This window comes from Equus przewalskii, chromosome 6 (genome assembly GCF_037783145.1).
Source record: "Equus przewalskii isolate Varuska chromosome 6, EquPr2, whole genome shotgun sequence".
NCBI lineage: Eukaryota > Metazoa > Chordata > Mammalia > Perissodactyla > Equidae > Equus > Equus przewalskii.
The window spans coordinates 78,899,937-78,922,706 of NC_091836.1; the positions used below are offsets into that span (position 1 = coordinate 78,899,937).

A 22,770-nucleotide genomic window follows, 5' to 3' on the forward strand; every position below is an offset into this window, starting at 1 on the left:
TCAACTTCTCTGTGTCTCAGTTTCCTCAACTGTAGAAGTGAGGATACTAATGGGGCCTTAAAGATTATTGACCTCATAATAAATGCTCAGTAAATTTTAGATATCCTGTTATTATTTGAGGTTTTTCTCCAGTTGCTTTTGCTTGTAGTTTGGTTTCATAGTAGGTTTTTCTTTTTATAAGAATCTAAATTTGCTTAGGAGGTATTTGCTTATATGTGTGAACAAACAAGTAGTTTAAATTTATATCATATATATACATATGTATATATGTGTATATATTTATATAAAGTTGTGAAATAAACTCTTACAGAATTAGTTTGTATTCCTACCCAAAGGTACAAGAAACCAGAAGAACGGAATCCCTTGGTAGCAGCAATGCAGCATTTCCTGCCAGTTCTAAAGGACCGTTTTATCCAGCTTCTTTCTGATCAGTCTGATCAATCTGTCCTCATTCAGAAACAAATTTTCAAGATCTTCTATGCTCTTGTTCAGGTAATTTTTATAAAGCAGTTTATATATATAAAAAGGCAGTCTATCATTTGCCACATTAAAAGAGAAAGAATTTCAGCCTCTGAATAATAATTTCATTTGAAAATCTAGATTAAGTGGATGATTTGATAGTCAAATATAAATTGCCCAAATTATAAGTACATTAAAAGTCTAAGCACACTTCTCCAAATACATGAACAACTTTAATTATAAATGGTCAGTCTTAAGTTCTCTTATACTTTTCACCTTAAGAATTCACAAGTCTGAAAATCAGTTACTTGATTACAGTTTTCATCTAACACCTACTCTGATATGCCAAATATACATAGATTGTCCCAATAATTACAAAACCTATTCCTAAGCCTAACACAAAAATACTAATACTGTGGGCTTGACTGGCATACAGTAATGGACTTCTTCACTTTTGTTTATTGTTCTAAATGTTCCTGAGATAAAATACCCACAGAAGAAATGATATTGTCAGGGCCCGCCCGGTGGTACAGCGGTTAAGTTCACACGTTCCACTTTGGCGGCCTGGGGTTCACTGGTTCGGATCCTGGGTGCGGACACAGCACCGTTTGGCAAGCCATGCTGTGGCAGGCATCCCACATATAAAGTAGAGGAAGATGGGCACAGATGTTAGCTCAGGGCCAGTTTTCCTCAACAAAAAGAGGAGGATTGGCAGCAGATGTTAGCTCAGGGCTAATCTTCCTCAAAAAAAAAAAAGGGTAATTTAAATAGACCTGTGACTTTACCTCCACTAAGGTTATAGCTGACTCATTCTGTTGTTTGGTTGGATTTTGTATGTCTTTGCCAGATCTTTAAAGACAATCTAGTGTCTCCCAGTCTTAACCTAAGGGCACTTTAATAAGTGATTTGCCTAGACAATATCTGTACTGTTTTCATTTTTTTTTACCTAACTGGTAGGATCACAACTATTAGATTAAAAATAAGTTCTTTTTATAAATTGTTCTAAGGCATAGGATAAAATATTTATTTCCCCAACTAGTTTTTTGAGACTAGCATACCCTGATATCAAAATATAGTCCTGTCTCACTTGTGAAAATAGATGTCCTAAAATCCTAAATAGGGTATTGATTGTATGAACCTAGTAAGAGATAGGATTTATCCCAGGAATGCAATAATGGGTCAACAGTGAGAAGTCACTTTTTCTCATTAACTCTTACATTACATGAAAAGAGAGACCTGTAGCCATCTTTAAGGATGCCAGATAAAGCATTGGATAAAATTTAATAACCATTCCTGCTTTAAAAAAAAAAAAAGCACAACTCTAAGAATCCTGGAATAGAAATTTCCTTAACTTGATGAAAGATGTTCATTAGAAATCCACAATAAAAATCACACTCTATGGTGAAAATAAGATATATTCCTAGTAATTTGAGAAAAGATAAGGATGCCCACTGTAATTGCCACAATTCTCCATTGTGGATAACTAACCAAATCAGCCAGGTAAGAAATTTGCCTATGTACTAAAAACAGGCATGTGGATTGAATGAAATACTTTTTGTAGGTTTTGTGAAGAGTAAAAGGAAGTGGGATTTTCTTTTGTAAGGATTTTAAAATATTGATTCTTGATTTTTAATTTAGTATACACTACCACTGGAGCTGATAAACCAACAGAACCTGACAGAATGGATAGAAATTTTAAAAACTGTTGTGAACAGGGATGTACCTAATGTAAGTCTTTATGTGTTCTCTTCTGTTACTAAACACAAACATTTAATTATCTTTTGAGAATTTTAACTGATATTTCCTGTCACATTTTTTATTAACTTATATAATTCATGATGTAAATTTTTCTAGGTAAAGAGAGACCATTTCATTTGTTTACATATGTTCATATACTAAGTAAAAAATTGTGCAGGGTTATTTCATGTATTATTGTTTAAGTGCTTGTATACATCTCTGTTTATTTCATCCTAATTGATCTCTTTCTTCTCAGTTTTTAATTCAGAGCTCATACATACATCACCTCACATAGTTACAAATTTTTTTTTCTTGTGATGAGAACTTTGAAGATCTACTCTCTTATCAACCTTTGAATATACATTACAGTATTGTTAAATAGTCACCATCCTGTACAGTACATTCCCAGAACTTATTTATAACTGGAAGTTTGTACCTTTTGACCCACCTTCCTAAACTTACTATGGTAATCATTTCACAGTATATACATATATCAGATCATTGTATTGTATACCTTAAACGAATACAATGTTATGCAGTCATGAGCCCCATAATGAAAGACTGCATATGTGATAGTGGTCCCCTAAGATTAGTACCATATCGGGGCCGGCCTGGTGTAGTGGTTAAGTTCAGGGGCTCTGCTTCTGTGGCCTGGGGTTCGTGGGTTTGGATCCCAGGCGTGAACCTACATACTGCTCATCAAGCCATGCCGTGGCAGTGTTCCACATACAAAATAGAGGAAGATTGGCACAGATGTTAGCTCAGGGCCAGTCTTCCTAACCAGAAAGAAAAGATTAGCATGATATAGTGTGGTATGTAGTAGGCTATACCTACTACTATATGTGTATGTTTGTGTAAGTATACTCTATAATGTTTGCACAATGATGAAATTGCCTAAAGATACATCTCTCAGAACGTACCCTGTTGTTAAGCGATGCATGACTGTATATCAGTTATGTCAAAAAAAAAAAAACAACCCCAAAAAGAGCCCGAGCCCCTTGTTAGATATTCTAATAATTTGTCAGACACCCATAACAGGAGAAGAGTTTGACTAACAAGTTGGTCGAACTTTGTAGTTAGTTATATTACTTGTTTTTCTAAATAACTTTATAGAGCTATAACTCACATACAATAAAAATTCCCCCTTTCAAAGTGTAAAATTCAGTGATTTTTAATATATACAGAATTGTCCAACTATGTTATTTTTTTTTACATTTAATCACAGTTTTTAAAATAATTGCAATTTTTCTTTATAGTTTTCTAGAGAGGTAGGGAAATTTACAAGTCCTGAATACCTGGTGTGTTTTAAGTGCTTTTACATACTGTACTTACTTAATCCTCAAAATCCCTCTGAATTTATTTTAAACAGAGTCATGGAAGGGTTACGTAATTTATCCAACATAATTTTATTGGTGGAATAAGTGAGGCCAACCTCCTGTTTTGTAGTTTATTGCTCAAATTTTTATTTTAAAAAAACAATGCAAAAGAAATAAATGGGACATTTCTCCTATTCCATAGGAAATTAGTTTGGTGTGTATTTTTCTGTACACATTTAATAGGTACAAAGTGTAACTTCAAAAGTTTTATATATGTTTTCTGTACCTTTTTGGTATAATTTATCATAAACACGCACATCTTATAAGTAAACAGTTCAATGAGTTATGACAGTTACATGCACCTATGTAACTATCACCTCGAATGTTTGCTTGTGGCTGGTTCTAATCATCCCTACCATCACCATTCTCATTTCTAGCACCATAGATCAGTTTTGCCTATTCTAGAACTTAATATAAGAGTAACTTTTTGTATCTAGCTTCTTTTCCTTAATATATTTATGAGATGTATTCACGTTGTGTAGTGGTAGTTCCATTTTACTGCCAAGAAGTATCCCTTTTCATGGATATACTATAGTTTATTTATCCATTCTCAAGTTAATGGACAGCTGGGTAGTTTCAGGATTTTAGCAGTACAGATAAAGCTGCTACAACTGTTCTTACATGAGTCTTTTTGTGATCACATATTTTCATTTTTCTTGAGTAAATACCAAAGAATGGAATTGGGTCATAGGGTAGGTGTATGTTTAGCTTTGTTAAGTAACTTGTAAAAGGATTTCCAAAGTAGTAGTACCATTGCTCTCACTGTTAACGTATGGGAGTTTAAGTTGCTCCACAGTTTCACTTCCCAATTGTAACTTTAAAACATGTCATGCGCGTCTTAGGTCAATATATAATCATCCAATCCATTCTTTTTAATGGTTGAGTAGTAGTCTTTTATGGTGTTCCATAATTAACCATTAATGAGTGGTTGGGTTCTTGGCAGTTTTTCACTATTCCAAATAGTTTTGTAAGTGAATATTCTCATACATATATCTTTGTGTATTTATACTAATATTGCTGAAACTAGATTTCTGAAATGGAGTTTCTCATGCCCCTTTGATTTGAATTATACTAGTTTTGATTAAGCTACTTGCCGTGGCCTTGACTAAAATGTGTGGGTCTTTTATAAGAATTTTAAAAAGCATATCCCTTGTGATCAAGTAGTGAAGTAGTGAAAATGCCTTTTATATTTAATGAGGGTTAGTACTTTTCCGAATCTAGCTTTTATTATGAAAGGCCAACACTGGAGGAGCATTCATGTTTTTGTGAATCTGTTCTCACCTCATGCTGTTTCTCTTAGATTATATCATCTCTTACTATCATTAAATAAATGTCTCTTTAAAGGAAACACTTCAAGTTGAAGAAGATGATAGACCTGAGTTACCGTGGTGGAAATGTAAGAAGTGGGCTTTACATATCTTAGCAAGGCTTTTTGAAAGGTAAGCCCCTCTCGATACATGATGATTTAAGTTTCTTTTCTTCAAGGTTTTGGGTTTATAAGTGCTATTATAGGGCATTAAGAAACGATGGACATTTTAATGTTCTTTTAGATACGGAAGCCCTGGCAATGTATCCAAGGAGTATAACGAATTTGCCGAGGTATTTCTGAAGGCCTTTGCTGTTGGTGTCCAGCAAGTAAGTCTTAAGATAATTTTTCTAAGTAGAAATATGGTATTATAAGGTTAATTTCTGTCTTGCTTATTTCTAGTTTTTTCAGTACCCAACGACTGCATGAAGCAATTTTTAACATTTTGAACTCTGTAAGCAGTTCTCAAACATTTTTGGTCCCAGGACTTCCTTACATTCTTAAATTATTGAGAACCCCAACAAGCTTCCATTTATGTGGGTTGACCTAGTGATATTTACTATATTAGAAATTAAAACAAAATTTAACAGTATTAATTTAAAAATAATATCAAACCTATTATGTATAAACATAGAATGCATGTTTTTTGTTAGAAGTAACTATTTTCCAAAGTGAAAATTTTTTAGCAAGAGGAGATGGCAGTTATAACATTTTTACTATCTTTAATGTCTGGCTTAATAATAGGCAGCTGTATACTCATTTACCTCTGTATTCAGTCTGTTTTAATTTGTTTTGGTGGATGTAAATAAAAACAGTTTGGCCTCAGAGATAAGAAGGGGGAAAAGGAAAGACTGTTTTAATAGACTTTTTCACGTAATTATGGAAATTCTTTGATATCACACCAAAATTTGACAATGGTAGTTTCTTAAAGGTTAATTGCAGTGTCAAGTTTGAAACTGTAATAACGAACATTTCATAGTCTGTCGCATTAACACCCATTGGTCTACATTGCACATTAAATGGGTCTTTTATCCATATATGATTTTGTAACATCCTGCACTGGTCATTTGGGAAATGTTGACTCATTGAGTTAATGCAGATTTTCCAAATGTTAATATATTTCATTATGCAATTTTTTTTTTTTTTTTTTTAAAGATTTTATTATTTCCTTTTTCTCCCCAAAGCCCCCCGGTACACCGTTGTATATTCTTCGTTGTGGGTTCTTCTAGTTGTGGTATGTGGGACGCTGCCTCAGCGTGGTCTGATGAGCAGTGCCATGTCTGCGCCCAGGATTCGAACCAACGAAACACTGGGCCGCCTGCAGCGGAGCGCGCGAACTTAACCACTCGGCCACGGGGCCAGCCCTCATTATGCAATTTTTAAAAATCACTTTTGTTAATATCACCACTGAGCTCATAAGAAATACTTTAAGTATTGAAAAGTTTTCAAGTGGATCTAAGGTGGTGGGTCTAGGATCTGAGAATTCACCAGAAGTTTTACCACCATTTCTTTTGTAACGTTGTACAAGCGTCAACACAGTAAAAAGGGCAAATAACATCTTAGCATTATTATGAAAATAGCTTTGACCTGGCAGACCCTCTTGAGAGGTCTGTCGACCACATTTGACAATCGCTGTTCTGGAATAGCAAGTAGAATTTGAACTCTTGGCAGGCATTAAATAGGTAGGTGAATGGTTTGGGTAAGATTTTCCTAGAAGGTTACTTTAACAAAATAGGGCTGTCTCAGAATATTGTCGTATATTCAGTAAGTGGTATATGTTTTTCTCTTCTTTTTATACTTAATCAGAAACTAGTCCTTTGACACAGTATTACTTCAGTTTGTTTACTTAAGTGGCTTGGGAATAAAAGGGTTCGCCAATACATAATTTTAAAAATTATTTTCTTTTTAAAAGAATATGGGTTGTTATTTTATAATGATGAGTGATGTTTTTGCTGGCTTATGAGTGGTTAAAATTTCTATTTAAACTTTGGTTTTTGATCAAAAATTTTTTTCAAAGGTTTTATTGAAGGTGTTGTATCAGTACAAGGAAAAGCAGTATATGGCTCCTCGAGTTTTACAACAGACATTAAATTATATTAATCAAGGAGTTTCTCATGCCCTCACCTGGAAGAATCTGAAGCCTCATATACAAGTAATAATTTTCTATCTGAAATGTTTTTCTAGAAAATATAATGGAAATAACATTAATTACCATTAAGGTTGAAAAAAATCCATTTTTTGTTGACTTGTGTTACTTAGTCTAGTTCTGCTAATTGTTTTGAGAGTATAATAGAAAAATGAGATGTCACACCTTGGTATAAACTTTACAGAAGGTGTTCTGTGAATATTCAGATTATCTTTTAATCAAAAACTGTTATCTTAAAACTTGGCTTTAAGTTCTTACTGTTGGATTATGATTAGTTAACATTTTAGTCATGTAATTTGGAATAAGCAAAGGACTGTTTCACCAGATTAGGTTTGAGGATAATTGGTTTATATACTATTTCTATGAGTAATTTACTTGCTTTATTTAGAACTATGGGACTTGATGGACTAAAATCTCATACTGTACTTTCTCAGAATACTTAATTGCTACCTATGTACACGTATGTCTTGTTTTATAATTACTTGGTAAGAATATGTACACTAATAGTTGATCTGAGAATGCATTAAATGCATTACTAAAGTTTGATATTAAGCTTTAAAATACATATTATGGGGTTACTTTTGTTTTAGCACTTAAAAGAAATTTGAAGGTTTAAATTTGAAGGCTGACTTATGATTGTTACTTTCTTAACTTTTAAATTACAGGGCATTATCCAAGATGTTATTTTTCCATTGATGTGCTATACAGATGCTGATGAGGAACTTTGGCAGGAAGACCCTTATGAATATATACGCATGAAGTTTGGTGAGGAATTTTCACTTTTTTAGAAACAAAATGAGTCCATAATGAAGGTTGTATATAGTAAACCTAGAGGGTTTTAAGACCTCACCTTTGGTATTGAGAAATCTTTGTTGTTTTAATGTAATTTATCCATTGTTTAGACTTTTGGGGGGCTATTCATTAGTTACAGCATTTGATAACGATTATCTCATTTTTAGCAGACACAAATAACAATAGTGTTATTATGATTATTGGGTGTGCTTCTGGCACATGCCAAAACTTAGAAATTCAAGATTACACCTTAACACTTAAGTATCTAAACTACACTTTTGGATCCCATCAGTCATCATATGTGTGGGAATTGAGAAGACACCTACTGGAATTTGGAGTCACGTGGAGTATCTGCGTGGAACTAAAGAATATTAATTTGGCTAATGTTGAGTATTAGTCCTCCTTCCTACCAAAATCTTAAGTACTTTTAGTAGTTTGTACTTTTATGAACCTATTGTGAAAATTCTCACAGTAGTAGTGTTTTCTATGAAAGAAAATAATCATTAGGAGAAATTGATGGATTAACATTTAATTTGAACAGAAAAGACATTTAGGAATGTCTTTTACAAAATTTTATGGGGATCTGTGTTCATTTTCATACTCACCTTGAGTGAAGATTTAGCAAAATTTTAAGATCTTTTTTTTTTACAGAGCATCATTGTTTGTACATTAGGTGAAAATGTTTGTTGAAGAAACTGGAATTACTGTTTTCTGTATTAATTTTAAATTTACTTTCTAGATGTGTTTGAAGATTTCATTTCTCCTACCACTGCTGCCCAGACACTTTTGTTTACAGCCTGTAGTAAGAGGAAAGAGGTAGGTTATTTATGTGTAGGTAACGTTTGCTTTAATGTTTAAAATTTGTTCAGATATACCTTCAGTTTTTAATGTTAGCCATGTAAGTCATTTTGTCATTAATATTTTTTAATGATTGTTGGGATATGCAGTAAAGTGTTACTTTTCTCTTTTAATCTAGGTACTACAAAAGACTATGGGATTCTGCTACCAGATTCTTACTGAACCAAATGCCGATCCTCGAAAAAAAGATGGAGCCCTGCATATGATTGGCTCTTTAGCCGAAATACTTCTGAAGGTATTTCTTCTTGTGTGTGTGTGTGTGTGCAAGTAGTTTATTTTAATAACAGCTTTACTGAGATACAATTCATTTGCCATACAGTTTGCCTATTTAAAGTGTGCACTTGGGTGGTTTTTCTTATATTCACAGAGTTGTGCAGCCACCACCTCTAATTCCAATACTTTTTCATCACCCCAAAAAGAAACCCTATTAGCAATCACTCCCCATTTTTCCCCAAACCTCCCAGCCCTAGGGTACCCCTGATCTGCTTTTTGTCTCCTCTATGGATTTGCATATTCTGGACGTTTTATATAAGTGGAGTGATATAACACATGCTCCTTTATCAATGCCTTCTTTCACTTAGCATAATATTTTCAAAGTATGTCCATGTTGTGGCACATGTGAGTACTTCGTTCCATTTTGTTGCCAAATAACATTCCATTCTATTTATCTACCACATTTTATTTATCCATTCATCACTTGATGGACTTTCGCATTGTTTCCACTTTTTGACTATTATGAACAGTGGAGCTACAAACCTTTATGTATATGTTTTTATGTGGACATACTTTTTTCTTAGGTAGGTAATACATACCTAAGAGTCAAATTTTTGGTCATATTTTAAGAAACTGCCAGATTTTTTCTAAAAATGGCTGTACCATTTTATTTTATTTTTGTGTGTGTGGTGAGGAAGATTGGCTCTGAGCTAACATCTGTGCGAATCTTCCTGTGTTTTATGTGGGATGCTACCACAGCGTGGCTTGACAAGCAGTGCTAGGTCTGCACCTGGGACCCGAACCTGCGAACCCTGGGCTGGTGAAGTGGAGCGCGTGAACTTAACCACTGTGCCACTGGGTTGGCCCCTGGCTATACCATTTTGTATTTCCACCAGCAGTGTATAAAGGTTCTGGTTTCTATGTCTTCGACAACACTTGTTGTTACGTCTTTTTTTATTATAACCATTCTAGTTGGTGTCAAATGGTATTTCGTGGTTTTGATTACATTTCCCTGATGGCTATTGATATTGAGAAACTTTTTATGTGCTTCTTGGCCTTTATGTATCTTCTTTGGAGAAATGTCCATTCACATCCTTTGTCCATTTTTTAATTGGATTATCTTCATTGTTGAATTGTTAGAGTTTTTTATATATTCTAAATACTAGGCTGTTTCCATATATATGATTTGCAAGTATTTTCTGCTATTCTGTTATCTTTCTACTTGCTTAATGGTGTGCTTTGAAGTGCAGGTTTTGATATGATTTTGAAGAGTTGTCTGTTTTATATTTTCTTTTGCAGCTTGTGCTGAAGGTACTTATTTTTGTGTGTTATTTTCTTTTCATGTTGCAAGACAATTGTAAAATTGTGGGGTTTTTCCTTCTCAAAAAAATTGATCTTTAAGGAAATTTTGTAAACATGAATGCATCCATTTGCGGACTGGGAACATCAAGCTTTTCTGACACAAATTTTCTAGTAAAGAATGACTGAATGGATTAGAGTTATGTTTAGAAAATCACCTTGATTGTACATGTTGTGTCTCACTTCTCCATCAGTAAGATCTGAAATTTGTTTTCACGTTAAAATTAATAAATGGTAACTATTCAAAGTGTAAGCAAATATTTAGTTGCAGTAACATCCATCTCCCAGAAGATATTGCTCCATGTGATGTTCCACTGATTTTGTCACTGTTAATTTGTGGGTATATTTTGTGTATCTTTCATCTTTTCTATACTTGTCTACCCATCCTTCTCTTAGTTTATAAAGTGTAAATTAAAGACAGTGATTATTTGTTGCATAGAAGGCTGGGGATCTTGAGTTCTCTTGGCACGTTGAGATTTTTTGTTTTAACTTTTTATTTTTAAATAATTTTAGACTTACAGAAAAACTGCAAAAATAGTTCCCATTATTCTCAAAACCAGGAAATTAATATTGATATGATACTGTTAACTAATCTACAGACCCCTTTTACACTTCATAAAATTTAGCACTATTAACGTTTTTTCTGGTCCATGATCCAGTCCAAGGTCCCACATTGCATTTAGTTCTCATATTCTTTAGTTTTGTGTTTATCAGTTGTTTTTTAAAGATTTTATTTTTCCTTTTTCTCCCCAAAGCCCCCCAGTACATAGTTGCATATTTTTAGTTGTGGGTCCTTCTAGTTGTGGCATGTGGGATGTCGCCTCAGCATGGCTTGAGGAGCAGTGCCACGTCGGCTCCCAGGATTCGAACTTAACCACTCGGCCATGGGGCCAGCCCCCATTTATCAGTTTTTAATGTTGATTTAATATGTTATTCAAGGAACCCTTCTTAAAAGCTTGTTAGCATTTAGGAAATACCCTGCTTTAAGATGCATGAGAGTATCTTTTTAGACATCCAGATTATTACTTTGAAGGCAGAGTGTTTCTCAAAGTATGTTATGTTCATTTAGAACCTTTCCAGAGATATTTTTTTATTATAAAAAGTTTCATATGGTAGGGAATAAAATTAACCATACTTCCATTACTCAAACACCATTGCTGTTAAGATTTGGTTTAATTGCTTTCTAAACAAACAATGGAAAAAGGTTAAAAAAAATGTATGAAGTGGTTTATGATGGTAAAGTTTGAGAATAAGAAAATTGGATGTAGATTCAAAGAACCAGAACAAATGTGTTTTGACAGCAGTAGTCATTTTTAACACTGGTATATCTATTTGGCATTTGAGATGATTATATTTGGAACTCTTTAAAAAATAATTGTTTATATTTACAGAAAAAGATCTACAAAGATCAGATGGAATACATGTTGCAGAATCATGTATTCCCTCTCTTCAGCAGTGAACTAGGCTACATGAGAGCAAGGGTATGTTTTAAAACTATATTAATTTGTATATTTATGTCTTGTAATGAATGGTTGCTTACGTGGACTTTTATATAGAAACTTTTGAATGTTCACTTTATTTCATTTTAGACTTCTGTTTCATGTAAATCTTTAAATGGCTGCTGTAAATGTGTGCATAGTTTCCGTCTGTGTCTGATAGCAGTGTCTGTCTGTGTTTTGCATTCAGATCTTGCTATCCACACAAACATCATGCAGCCAAAGAGTAAGTTGGGATCATAGTACTGGTCTAGTGTTGTGTCTTTGGACATATCTACCACTGGCCAGCCTCCAAATTCCCACACACAGAACTTTGGGAATAGAGATACTGTAGCTTGGGGGAATTTAATGTAAGATAGCTATAATAACTCACTGCATTTTTTTTTTTTTAAAGGCTTGCTGGGTCCTTCATTATTTTTGTGAAGTGAAGTTCAAAAGTGACCAGAACCTGCAAACAGCTTTAGAGCTGACACGAAGATGTCTGATTGATGATAGGGAAATGCCTGTGAAAGTGGAAGCTGCCATTGCACTTCAAGTGTTGATCAGCAATCAAGAAAAAGGTAAAGGATTTATATCTCAAAAATAGTGCAATGTGTTTACACGTAATTGTACAAGACATAATCCTAGAAACTTGACACATTATCTTCCTTTTTATGTGAAAGTATCTCTTTTTTACTTTTTACTCTTTGGTGTATGTTGTATCAGATTTTAAGGAGTTAACAGCTGTTTTGGCCAAAGGTTTTTTTTCTCCTTTTCTCTTACAGCTAAAGAATACATCACACCATTCATCAGACCTGTAATGCAGGCTCTTCTTCATATTATAAGAGAAACAGAAAATGATGATCTTACCAATGTAATTCAGAAAATGATCTGCGAGTATAGTGAAGAAGTTACTCCTATTGCAGTAGAAATGACACAACATTTGGTATGTTATTTGAACCAATCATTTATGCATTACTTACCTTATAGCAAGTATTTTCACAGGGCTTACAGTGTGTCAGGTACTATTCTAAGCCCTTGATAAATACTCATTTAATTTTCACACAGTCCTATATGAGGTCTTTCTATACTGAGAGAAAATGCAAGGTTTAAAAAGGTTAGGAGGAGTGAGGCTGGGATTCATACTTGAGCTGTATGGTCCATGATGCATGTTCTTTTTTGAGGAAGATTAGCCCTGAGCTAACTACTGCCCATCTTCCTCTACTTTATATGTGGGACACCTACCACAGCATGGCGTGTCAAGCAGTGCCATGTCCGCACCCTGGATCCAAACCGGTGAACCTGGGAACATGTGAACTTAACTGCTGCGCCACCGGGCCCGCCCCCATGATGCATGTTCTTAACTAGTACCTTATGTTGCATCATGACTGCCTTGTTTTTTGGTTTCCTCGAAAACTTTGGACCAAGCTAAAGATGAAGTAGAGATAATAGTTATAAATAGATTTTTTAAATGAGATTTGTGTAGTTATTTTATAGTTGAACTTGGTTTACTGTACATAGCCCCAAACTTCTGAGAATTAACAATATACATTATTTAAGGGTAATAGAAATATGAAGGTGTACCCAACAGTTATCCATCCATATTCCTTATACAATAATTTATTTGATGCCATTTATATTCCCGCTAAGTATTAAGTTTTCAAGAATCTACCTCTTAGTATTTGCTGTGGATTTAAGCAAAGAAAGAGTTTTGTGAAAAAAAGTATATTAACAGCTGATTTAGAAATGAATAAGGACATTTGAATAAATACAATAGCATTCACTAAGTATGTATATTGTATTTATAATAATATTAAGCTGATTATTAGTTATGACTCCTTCCTTTACTTCTCAGAAGTTTGATTCAAAATGAAGTTTACAACAACAAAAAAATACCTTGATGACTAATATATCTGTATCTGGGCATTGTTGAATGTTAGCCAGTAATATTAATAAAAAATATTTATATTATAAAGCACTTTCTGTGCCTTGCCTCATTTATTCGTCACAGTATCTCTGTGAAGTTCCCAAATGAGATGTCAGAAAATGGAGGTCAGGTAACTTGTTTAAGGTCACTTAGTAAGTGGCAAAGTAGTACCATTTGGTTATAGACCCCAAGCTCTTAACTATTATTAATCAATTTGGAGACATTGATCAGTTGTGGTATCCCAGTGAGAACATTTTAAAAATTAAAAGTTTTAACCAAAACATGTTTATACGGCTTTAATGGCAGACCTAAATTATATTCTCTTGAATCTAGGCAATGACATTTAATCAAGTAATCCAGACTGGGCCAGATGAAGAAGGAAGTGATGACAAAGCAGTTACTGCTATGGGAATCCTGAATACCATCGACACACTTCTTAGTGTAGTTGAAGATCATAAAGAGGTAAGAAGATGATCCAGTGTTGTAAAGGTTTTAGGGAATTTCAAGCCCTTCATCAACTGTTCTATGCTTTTCGGATGGCACTCTGACTTACGTAATTCTCTGGTTACCTTTTCATGCACCTTGATTTTGCCATCTTTTAAGTAGCTCCCTTTTGTAAGGATAAGATTGATGCCTTATAAATATTATAGGTTCTTTAGTATTAGAAGGAATAGGAAGGATGTGTTTGTGTTACTATATCTTTACCTCAAGGCTCAGGATTTTGGCTCCCTCTTAGGTTACCTTTCTCAGATCCAAAAAGTGTGGTGATTCCTAGGAGGACATATTCTTCCTAGTTTTCCTTCTAAATAAAATGTTTTTTTAATTATGGTAAAATACACATAACAGAATTTACAATCTTAACCATTTTTAAGTGTACAGTTCAGTGGTGTTAAGTACATTCACGTAATGTACAGCTATCAACACCATCTTCCTAGTTTTCTTTTACCGTTGTTACCTTTTGGAAAGGTACAAGAATGGTAATCATGAATTTCTAAAAATGGAATTATTTTAAACATACAGGGGCTGGCTCCGTGGCCGAGTGGTTAAGTTTGCATGCTCTGCTGCGGCGGCCCAGGGTACGGATCATGGGCGCGGACATGGCACCGCTCGTCAGGCCATGTTGAGGCGGCGGCCCACATCCCACAACTAGAAGGACCTGCCACTAAGATATACAACTGTGTACAAGGGGTGGGTTTGGGGAGATAAAGCAGGAAAAAAAAAAAAAAGATTGGCAACAGTTGTTAGCCCAGGTGCCAATCCTTGAAAAAAAAAAAACCAGTAAAGAACAGAGAAAAGTATAACCAATACCCCTTAACTATCACCTAAATTGATTAGATTTTAACATTTTACAGTATATCCTTTAGAATTTATTTCCCATAAGAACAATTTCAGATAGATGTAATTGAAGCCCTTGGGGTACCAATTCCTCATCTCATTTCCCTACTTCCTTTCCTTAGAAGTAACCACTGTCCTTCATTTGGTGTTTATAATTCCAGTGCAGGTATTTATAAATCATATGTTCTCAGATTACCTACAGATTGCCTTTTGCAACATGAGGTTTTCAGTAAACTATTTTTATATTCTAGATTATAATTGGAGATAGGCAGATGCCATGAGGAATCCTGTAGCTGCCTCATGGTCAACAAATCAATTGTTTACTATATTTGAAGAATTGAATATAAAGTGTATATGTATTTGAAATAGGTGTCCTGTTTCTATATCTGATCAATAAATTTTATCTTATTCCCCCTCCCCCCTTTTAAAACATTTTGATGGCTATCAGGGATTTGGGATCAAATTGAGTACCATACTGACAATTAAAGAGGAATTTGTATTTTCTGTCTTGTAGGACCTGGGGGCCTGGTGTTCACTGTATCTAATATTACATAAATGGAGGTGACTTAAGAATTATTGGGAGTGGTGGGACTAATGCCTTCTTTCAAATAATTTTTTTGTAAGCCATTGACGGTGACTTTTCAGTTACATCTGGGCTGAATTGATCTGTATTTACACACAAAAAGATCTATAGTCTGCAGAATTGTTGTGGCTCCTTTTTTTTCTTTCCTGAAGAAGATTAGCCCTGAGCTAACATCCCTGCTAATCTTCCTCCACTTTTTTTTTTTTTTAAGATTGGCACCTGGGCTAACAACTGTTGCCAATCTTTTTTTTTTTTTTTTTTCTGCTTTATTTCCCCAAACCCCCACTGTACACAGTTGTATATCCTAGTTGCAGGTCCTTCTAGTTGTGGGATATGGGACGCCGCCTCAATGTGGCCTGATGGGCAGTGCCATGTCCACGCCCAGGATCCGAACCCTGGGCCGCTGCAGCGGAGCACGCGAACTTAACCACTGAGCCACAGAGCCGGCCCGGCCCCCTTCCTCCACTTTTTATATGTGGGTTGCCACTACAGCATGTCTGACAATGTATGGGTCTGCACCGGGGATCCAAACCTGTGAACCTGAGCCACCCAAGTGGAATGTGCCAACTTTAAACACTTTAAAGGCTGGCCCTGTGGCTCTTTTATTTTCATAATTATTTGCATTTTTTCAGGATATTATTTTTTCCCTATTTTAGGTAAACTGTTTATTATTCTTTGTGTTTGTCTCATTGTAATGGTATTTCATTGAATTTCAATCCCAGATTGGTTCACAATTTCATAATATGAGTCATTTCAAAACAGACTTAAAATCATTTAACAATATTAACTTCATATTTAAATGTAGCGAATTACATTATACATTATTTAATAATTCATTCAGTGTGCCACAATTCCATATTCTTTTTTTCTCTTTTTAGATAACCCAGCAGCTTGAGGGAATCTGCTTACAGGTCATTGGAACTGTTTTACAACAGCATGTGTTAGGTATACACCTCTAATTGTGCTAAGAATTTACTGTTATTTCTCATCAGCAAGCATTGTCCTAATGACTGAGTATTCTCTTTTAGAATTCTATGAGGAGATCTTCTCTTTAGCACATAGTTTGACATGTCAGCAGGTGTCTCCGCAGATGTGGCAGCTACTACCTCTGGTATTTGAAGTTTTTCAGCAAGATGGCTTTGATTACTTCACAGGTAAATCAAGTTAACATAAAAATACTGAGGATTCCCCCCATTTTGATTCAGTTTTAGTATCACTTGAACACATACTTTTAAATATTCTAAGCGCTTCAGTGTTTGGATAAGTTATCAGTAGCAGTTAATGCTCAAGGATGACCCATAGCATTGGTTTCTGTTATATATTTTGATTTAGTTATCACTTTAGATTTTTTCTTTAACACATATTCTTACCTGCCCCTGTCAGTCTTCTTTGTATAATCTTTGTGTTTAACTACTAAATATAAACGAATTCACTTTAATAATAGGTTCATTTCCACATTTAATTATAAATGAATATACTTTAATTAAAAGTTAATGTTAGGGACAAAACAATCTCAGATTTGCTTTCTTTTCCTAAGGAAATTTTTCAGAAACAAAGCATTTATATTAATAAATATATTTAACTGATGCTTTTTGTTAATACAGATATGATGCCTCTGCTCCATAATTATGTAACAGTTGATACAGACACACTTCTGTCTGATACCAAGTATCTTGAAATGATATACAGTATGTGCAAAAAGGTAGGTCATTTTTAGTTAATGTAAGAAGATATGTTATGAAACTGGTGCTATAAAAAATAGGGAATTGTGAATACTGCGTTATGGCAAAGATATTGTTATATGAGTCTGATAGAATAAAAGCTTTTAATAGTTATAAACTAAGAAAGACTGATGCCACAGTAATGGCTTTGGCAAGTATTTTTGCCCTCTGACATTTAATGGGAGTGGTTTTGTATTTTTAGGGTGCCTGGAGCTTACTTTAGCCTAGTTATATGCTAGGCTTTGAATCAAAAGAAGGAAAGAATCAAGAACTGATTTGGGAGATTTTTGAAAGACTCAGGAATGGTTCGAGGTGTCTTATAAAGAAAATCTTTGGAAGCTGTGGGTTTGTGGAGGCTATACAGTAATTTTTTAGTAAATAGCAAGATCATAAAATCTGAGGGTTCATTTAAAAAAATAGTCGAAAGTACTCTACCATTTCTTGGAAAATCATAAGATAATTTATTGTGAATGCTGTTTTAAAAAAATACTTTTCTTAAGAGGTAGGGGATAAAATAGTTGAATTGAGGTCCTTCAATATCAAAGTCAGTGTAATTGGTAGCATTTGAATTTCTAATGTTTGTTGAGAGGGAGCAGGCTGTTTAACATCGGGCACTTAAAAAATGATTTTGCTCTATGAAATTTTTAGATGTGCTTGTCCTCACTGATATCTTTCCTTTCTGAACACTTAGTCACAAAATAGTCATCTAGTTATGGTATTGTTTATGGCCAATTACATTGTTTGTATTAATACATTGGGAACAGAGATATCTATACCATCTACTTTGCTATCCCAGAACACTTATCCTTAACACTTCCAGTCCTCCAAAGCTAACCAGCACATCAAGTCCATATTTTTTATTTATTGTCTGGGGACAGATAACCTTTGCCAGCAACAGGTTGCCTCTTCCTTCCTCCTCCTCTCCCACTCCAATGTTAGTATTTTTTATAAGACTTGTGTAGAGAAAAGGTTTTCCTAGCAATAATCAGTTTAGTTTTTTGTAGTTTTTTACATCAAAGCCTAAGGAAGGTAAGGTGCTTTAGCTAACACGATTGTATGAGAAGGTAGTTGTTGTCACCATGCTAAAGTCCAGAATGGCACTACAGGGGAGGTGCTTTGATTATATAGACAAAGATGCCAGATTGCTGGAATATGACAGATAGATGAACCACTCCAAATCCTCACAGGTGCTTCAGACGAGAGTATGTGCAGTGAATACTGCAATCATTCATATTCATTAGAATATCTTAAATACTCCAGAGACTTTAGACAGGGGATGGAAATTCTCTGATTTAAAGGTTTCGTGATCCATTGTTACAGTTTACATTCTGTGTTGATCAGGTTCTTACAGGAGTTGCAGGAGAAGATGCAGAGTGCCATGCAGCAAAATTGTTAGAGGTCATCATTCTACAGTGCAAAGGGCGTGGCATTGATCAGGTCAGTGAGGCTAACTATTAATGATTTCTATATGAGGCTTTACAGAGGGAATCTTTCCCCTTTTTTGGGGGGTAAGATTAGCTCTGAGCTAACATCTGCTGCCAGTCCTCCTCTTTTCTGCTGAGGAAGACTGGCCCTAAGCTAACATCTGTGCCCATCTTCCTCTACTTTATATGTGGGACGCCTGCCACAGCGTGGCTTGACAAGCAGCGTGTAGGTCCACACCCAGGATCTGAACTGGCAAACCCTAGGCCACCAAAACGGAATGTGTGAACTTAACTGCTGCACCACCAGGCAGGCCCCCAACTTTTTTCTTTTGGGGCATTTTTTATATATTCAGTATGGTATTGTTTATTATGACACTTACATAACATCTTTTAATTGTTGGTTTAAAATTTAACCAATATATAATAATGATTATATGTTTAACACATTTATGAAAATATGACAAATTTTATGGCTACTTGTTATCATGCATGGTAAGTTTTAACTTAAGATATTTTTATATGTTGTGAGAGTATTGGCTTGCCACATTATTATCACTTTGCAGGAAGATAGATTTATTCATTAAATTTTCATGGTCAGTTTCAATAGGATTTTTTTTTTCCAGCTTTATTGAGATATAATTGAAATATAACATTGTGTAAGTTTAAGGTATACAGTCTGATGAGTTGATACGTGTATATATTGCTAAATGATTACCATGATAAGGTTAGTCGATAGGAATATTGTGAATCTATGACTGCTATTGTGGTGAGACTCTAATTAATATCTCAGTGAAAACTTGTCTTTCTCTAAAATTAGATTTCCCAGTGAAATGCCTCAACAATAAAAATATTGGATCATCTAATGGGGAAAAAGGTTTAGTTGAGGCAACAATTGAGTTGATATGGGTAGGATAGTTAGACTGCTATTACCTAGTTTTAGAATATTTTGCTATCTTTCTTTACAGTGCATTCCCTTATTTGTGGAAGCAGCTTTAGAGAGACTGACAAGAGAAGTGAAGACAAGTGAACTTCGAACAATGTGCCTGCAAGTTGCCATTGCAGCTTTGTATTATAATCCACACCTGCTTCTCAATACCTTAGAAAATCTTCGCTTCCCTAATAATGTTGAACCAGTTACAAATCATTTTATTACACAGTGGCTTAATGATGTTGATTGTTTCTTGGGGTAAGTGACATATATTGGATCTTTGTTTATTTAATTTTGTGGGGAACTCTGCTTATTAAAAAAAAAGAAAAAGAAGAAAATCTTTATTTTCTTTTTTAGGCTTCATGACAGAAAGATGTGTGTTCTGGGCCTGTGTGCTCTTATTGATATGGAACAAATACCACAAGTTTTAAATCAGGTTTCTGGACAGATTTTGCCAGCTTTTATCCTTTTATTTAATGGATTAAAAAGAGCTTATGCCTGCCATGCAGAACACGAGAATGACAGTGACGATGATGATGAAGCTGAAGATGATGATGAAACGGGTAAGTGATTTGTGATGGAGAAAGCCAAACTTACCTAGTTAGAAATATCACTGGACTTGATTTTTTAGCCTTTCTCCTGAAGAAATATGGGAACGTAACCAAAAGCTCTCATGTCATTTATTCATAGAATATCTTATCTTTCCACTAGAGAGTGAGGTCCATGAAGGCAGGACCTTCAGCTATATCTCCAACATGTAAAGCAGTTCTGGGAACTATGGGTTTTAGTGTTGGCGAACATCTATCATCTATTAGTGCTAAAACCTAAGTATACCTGCACTATAAAATTAAGTTAATTAAATGTTGGCTAATACATTTCACCCATAAGACACTGTAGACTACAAGAGTGGAAATTGATAGGGCATTTAAGAGAAATTATTTTAATGGTGCCAAAATTATATAGCTATTGTCATTGTTGTCTTTTATCATTTACTAGCTTAGCCAGCCTTTTTTAAAGTCTCACCAAAAGTGTTCTGTGGATATAACACAAACTATATACTTTACCATTGGTATTTGGTTTGGTATATACCATAAGGCCCAGAGCACAAGTGCTGAATCTCATGTTATGTAATCTGTTTTCAATCCTCTAGTATTAAGACTCATGGTTGGGTTTCTTGGAATTCTGTGAGAATTTTTTTGTATTTATTGCTGAAGATGTATTTAAACACCAATTCCTGGAACTCTTCCTTGAATTTATTCAATTGTGGTTTGTAATTTACTGACAGTGGTGACTGGCAGTTTGTTGAATAACAAAATATTTCACTCTTAACAAAAGCACCTATTTTATGACTTGGCAGAGGAATTGGGGAGTGATGAAGATGACATTGATGAAGATGGGCAGGAATATTTGGAGATACTGGCTAAGCAAGCAGGTGAAGATGGAGACGATGAAGACTGGGAAGAAGATGATGCTGAGGAGACTGCCCTGGAAGGCTATTCTACAATCATTGATGATGAAGATAATCCTGTTGATGAGTATCAGATATTTAAAGCTATATTTCAAAGTAAGTCAACTTGTTATATGTAATTCAAATAGCTCTGTATAATCCATTTCTCTGAACCAATCTTCTTGTTTGTGTGTGCCCACTAAAAAAAAGGATTTTGAGTATATATATCTAACTCAAACTAGAATATGGTTTAGAATTGTTAGGCAGAGTAACGAAAGTTATTTCTACTGTTGTCATAGAGTTTCAGAGTATTTTCCTCATGCTATTATTTTACTTTTATTTAGACTGTAATTTTGAAGCATGCACATTATAGAAAAATAGTATAGTTCAAAAAGTTTATACAGTGACAGTACTTCTTTCCCACTTCTGATTTCTAGCCTCTTAGCTTTCCCCAGAAGTATCAACTCTTATATCTGTTTGTTGTGTGTTTATGTATTTGTATATCTTTTTTTTCCCCCAGCCAAACCCACATTTACCTGTCTGAGAATTTGACCATTTACAACATTAATGGTTTTAGAATCCCTTTTCTTTTTTCCCTTGTCACAGTGTGTGGCTACAGAATAATAAGTTCCAGTTTGGTTTTTTACCATCACTTACTTGCATTTCAACAAAATATAAACATCTATGTTCCACAATCCAGCTTAAGAAATTAAAATAGGCACTATATTTGAAACACCCTCTACCTCCAGAGTTGATGACTATGCTGAATATTAATTATTCCTATACATTATGAACTTTAATGTAGAATAAATTCTCTGATAACCAAGGCCCATTGACAAAGCAATTGTGATACAGAGTTGCAGGAACACAAAGGAATGTTTTCTGAGCTACATGACAGGTAGCAAGAATTGATTGAGGTGCCAAGACTGACGTGCTTTTGTCTATGACTATATTTTGTACACTTAAATACATGTTAGTCCAGAAAGGATGGTTTATAATAGAGGGCTCGTGCACAGTAAATGCAATAAAGTAGTAATAGAAAATATGTGCTTGCAGTCAGATTTCCCCCACAAAATACCTGGCACCTAGTACATGAGGAAATCAGTTTTCATTCTTGGAATTACTCTGTAAAAAAAGTTATTTTGTGGAAAGCCTTAATAGAGAACATCTTTTTCTCTCTCTCTCACTCACTCAGCACACACACACCACCCCTCCCCCCCTTTGTATAACTACTTAATTGAAATAGGGAAATGCATGGTCAGGCTTGCTACATTATATGTCAACTTATCTAGTGCATGTTTTCATGAAACATTGTGAGATTTTTTAACACCTGGTCTTGTGACATTCTGGGAAAAACTGTCACAGATTGAGTTTGACCATTATTTAGGTTATGATATAAAAATGTATGAGCATTTTAAGTACTTCAGAGCAAGTTTCCTATGGAAAGACAGTAGATATATTTAAGAAAGGTTTTTGAATAGGCAATGCAGAAAAAAGACATTTATTTTGTACCATATGCCCCTCTCTTGCATCTATTTAATGCTTCTAATTTTTGTTTTTTCGTTTAGGGATTTGAGAATTCTAACCAAAGTAGCCTTATCATTTTCAAGTTGCTTTAATACTGAATCTTTTAAGAGAATTAGGTTGATTTTATTTCTCAGTTTCCCTAGTTTGTTACTTAGAA

At 34.5% G+C, this 22,770-nt stretch overlaps 1 protein-coding gene, 1 long non-coding RNA gene and 1 other non-coding gene across 3 annotated transcripts in view; 2 read left to right on the top strand and 1 right to left on the bottom strand.

Annotated features, from left to right (window-relative positions):
• The window catches only part of LOC139084210 (uncharacterized), a 94,814-nt gene that overhangs the window by 61,210 nt on the left and 10,834 nt on the right, over positions 1-22,770 (bottom strand). The gene's annotated exons all lie outside the window — the stretch shown is intronic.
• Positions 1-22,770, top strand: part of IPO7 (importin 7) — a 50,315-nt gene that overhangs the window by 24,206 nt on the left and 3,339 nt on the right. Inside the window, exons 5-23 of the mRNA XM_008513862.2 lie at positions 336-492; positions 2,098-2,187; positions 4,917-5,011; positions 5,123-5,207; positions 6,896-7,030; positions 7,690-7,789; positions 8,556-8,632; positions 8,793-8,909; positions 11,638-11,727; positions 12,137-12,302; positions 12,507-12,667; positions 13,982-14,110; positions 16,445-16,511; positions 16,595-16,720; positions 17,171-17,268; positions 18,629-18,724; positions 19,677-19,897; positions 19,997-20,202; positions 20,997-21,203. Of these exons, the coding sequence (XP_008512084.2) occupies positions 336-492; positions 2,098-2,187; positions 4,917-5,011; positions 5,123-5,207; positions 6,896-7,030; positions 7,690-7,789; positions 8,556-8,632; positions 8,793-8,909; positions 11,638-11,727; positions 12,137-12,302; positions 12,507-12,667; positions 13,982-14,110; positions 16,445-16,511; positions 16,595-16,720; positions 17,171-17,268; positions 18,629-18,724; positions 19,677-19,897; positions 19,997-20,202; positions 20,997-21,203 (2,423 nt within the window). The remainder of the gene's footprint in view (positions 1-335; positions 493-2,097; positions 2,188-4,916; positions 5,012-5,122; positions 5,208-6,895; positions 7,031-7,689; positions 7,790-8,555; positions 8,633-8,792; positions 8,910-11,637; positions 11,728-12,136; positions 12,303-12,506; positions 12,668-13,981; positions 14,111-16,444; positions 16,512-16,594; positions 16,721-17,170; positions 17,269-18,628; positions 18,725-19,676; positions 19,898-19,996; positions 20,203-20,996; positions 21,204-22,770) is intronic.
• On the top strand, positions 11,868-12,051 carry LOC139084377 (small nucleolar RNA SNORA23). The gene has a single exon (XR_011541720.1). It is a non-coding gene; the product is annotated as a small nucleolar RNA SNORA23 (small nucleolar RNA).